The sequence below is a fragment of the Arachis ipaensis genome, chromosome B09 (genome assembly GCF_000816755.2).
Source record: "Arachis ipaensis cultivar K30076 chromosome B09, Araip1.1, whole genome shotgun sequence".
NCBI classification, from domain to species: domain Eukaryota; kingdom Viridiplantae; phylum Streptophyta; class Magnoliopsida; order Fabales; family Fabaceae; genus Arachis; species Arachis ipaensis.
In genome coordinates this window covers 13,850,033-13,851,905 of record NC_029793.2, presented here as the reverse complement: position 1 = coordinate 13,851,905, position 1,873 = coordinate 13,850,033, and the positions used below count along the sequence as shown (strand labels likewise).

The 1,873-nt window shown below is 26.6% G+C and overlaps 1 protein-coding gene across 2 annotated transcripts in view; it reads right to left on the bottom strand.

Moving 5' to 3' along the window:
* The window catches only part of LOC107618228 (MLP-like protein 43), an 8,527-nt gene continuing 7,597 nt past the window's right edge, over positions 944-1,873 (bottom strand). For both annotated transcript variants that reach the window (XM_016320235.2, XM_016320233.2), the window contains exon 2: positions 944-1,438. In XM_016320235.2, the coding sequence (XP_016175721.1) occupies positions 1,161-1,438 (278 nt within the window). In that variant the 3' untranslated portion in view covers positions 944-1,160. The remainder of the gene's footprint in view (positions 1,439-1,873) is intronic.

Below are 1,873 nucleotides of genomic sequence, written 5' to 3'. Positions count from 1 at the left end.
TTTTTAATTAATGTTATATTCAATTATGTGTAATTTTGTTATATTTCTTATATTTTTCAGATTTTATGATTTATGGGTTAGATTTACCTATCGTCTAACAATTTTACGAATTACGATTTTGCATTAGCTTTTCGAATTATATAATAAATAAAAACTACGATTTTACTATCTTGGTCATTAGCCTTTAATTTTAGTTAGTTAGTTGTTATATCATGGTTAAAAATATGTTGAAATTATACATTAGAAAATAGTTTATAACTAATCATAGTTAATTAGTTTTACAAATAGTCTTTATACAATAATACTCATTTTTGTAATCATTCATTCTAATTTTAACAAACAAGTCATTTTATCTCACTTTTTTTCTTTTTCTTTTTTTTCACTGTTCATCATATTTTCCAACCTTCCACAATTCACAACCTTTTACAATAAATAGAGATTGAAATAAAAAAATTATTAAAATACCCCTATTAATTAAAAAAAATAAAAATAAAGGCATAATAAAACATTTAAACCATTGATAAAAAAACTAAAATCATTGATATAAAGATTGAAATTTTTGAGGTATAATAAAATATAAGCTCACGCACAATCAATCATGTACACACAACAATTGCAGTAAATTTAAACTTAGCTCCTAAAATTAAGATTCTAAATTACTAAATAAGACTGTAAAATCGGATCTAACTAATCAAATAAACTTAAAATAAACTAACACATAAAATAAAGGAAAAGACTCTTGATATAGAAGGACAAAGATCAAGACATAAATTACCAACACAATTACCAAAATTTTAATTTTAGTCTATAACTACTAATAAACACAATACTGAATGTACTGTCTTAAAAGTTAAAACAAATGTTACCTAAATGTATGTCTTAAAACAAGTGAATAAACTTTTTCTCTGAAAATATTCAAGTATTTCTCGACAATAATATCTCATTTTCACACGACAACTTAATCATCTATTATTTATTATTGAACGTAGGACATGAAACATGTATCTCGGCTCAATAAGCTTAGTATATATAGTAGCTTATACCTTGCCCATTATTTTAGCAAAGATACATAAGGGCACATCATAATAATATTATTATATAGCTCCAATTACCCAGCTTTAAATTCACCATTAATTTGATGTGAATTATTCATCACTTTTTCAGCAGCCTTTGGAAATAAGGTGAACTTCAACCTGTTTGCTCACATCAACTACCAACTGCATCATAGTGTGAGGATCAGAAGTGTTTTCATTGATCTTCTCATATTCCATGGTCCAACGCACCATGCATCCTCCCTTTTTGTTGGGAACAGCATGAAGCAAGAACTTGAAGCTCTTGTAGTGGTTCAGCAAGTCTCCTTCCAACACTCTAAAGCTCATTTTATTGTCTTCTTTGTCAATGTCTTCAATAATCTCCTTAGAAACACAAGCCTTGCCATCTAATCTTGTCAAAACCAAAAACTGTTTAGATTTTACGGATCAAAGGAAATAAAAAGTGTCATCACAACATTGTGAAAGTCGCAATGCTAAATCGTTGCAACCACACTTCAGTTAGAGATATGATGTTCTCTCTTTCTCTCTATCTCTTTGATGCATGTTACTTCCAGCACTAATTGATGAACCAATCAATTATACCAGAATCTATCCCTGTTTTTAAAGGTCAAAGAATTTCAATTAATTTTCACGAAATCACTTCTTCAAAACTTAAAATTTGGACTTATGTGATTTTTTGTAGGTGTTTATTGGCTAAAAGTTTAGTGTCTAATTAAAAAAAAAGTTAAATAATTAATATTTAATTTAAAAGTATAGAATTAATAAATTTTAAATATTTGAAATTTGATATAAAAAATAAATTTGATAAAAAATTAGCTGTC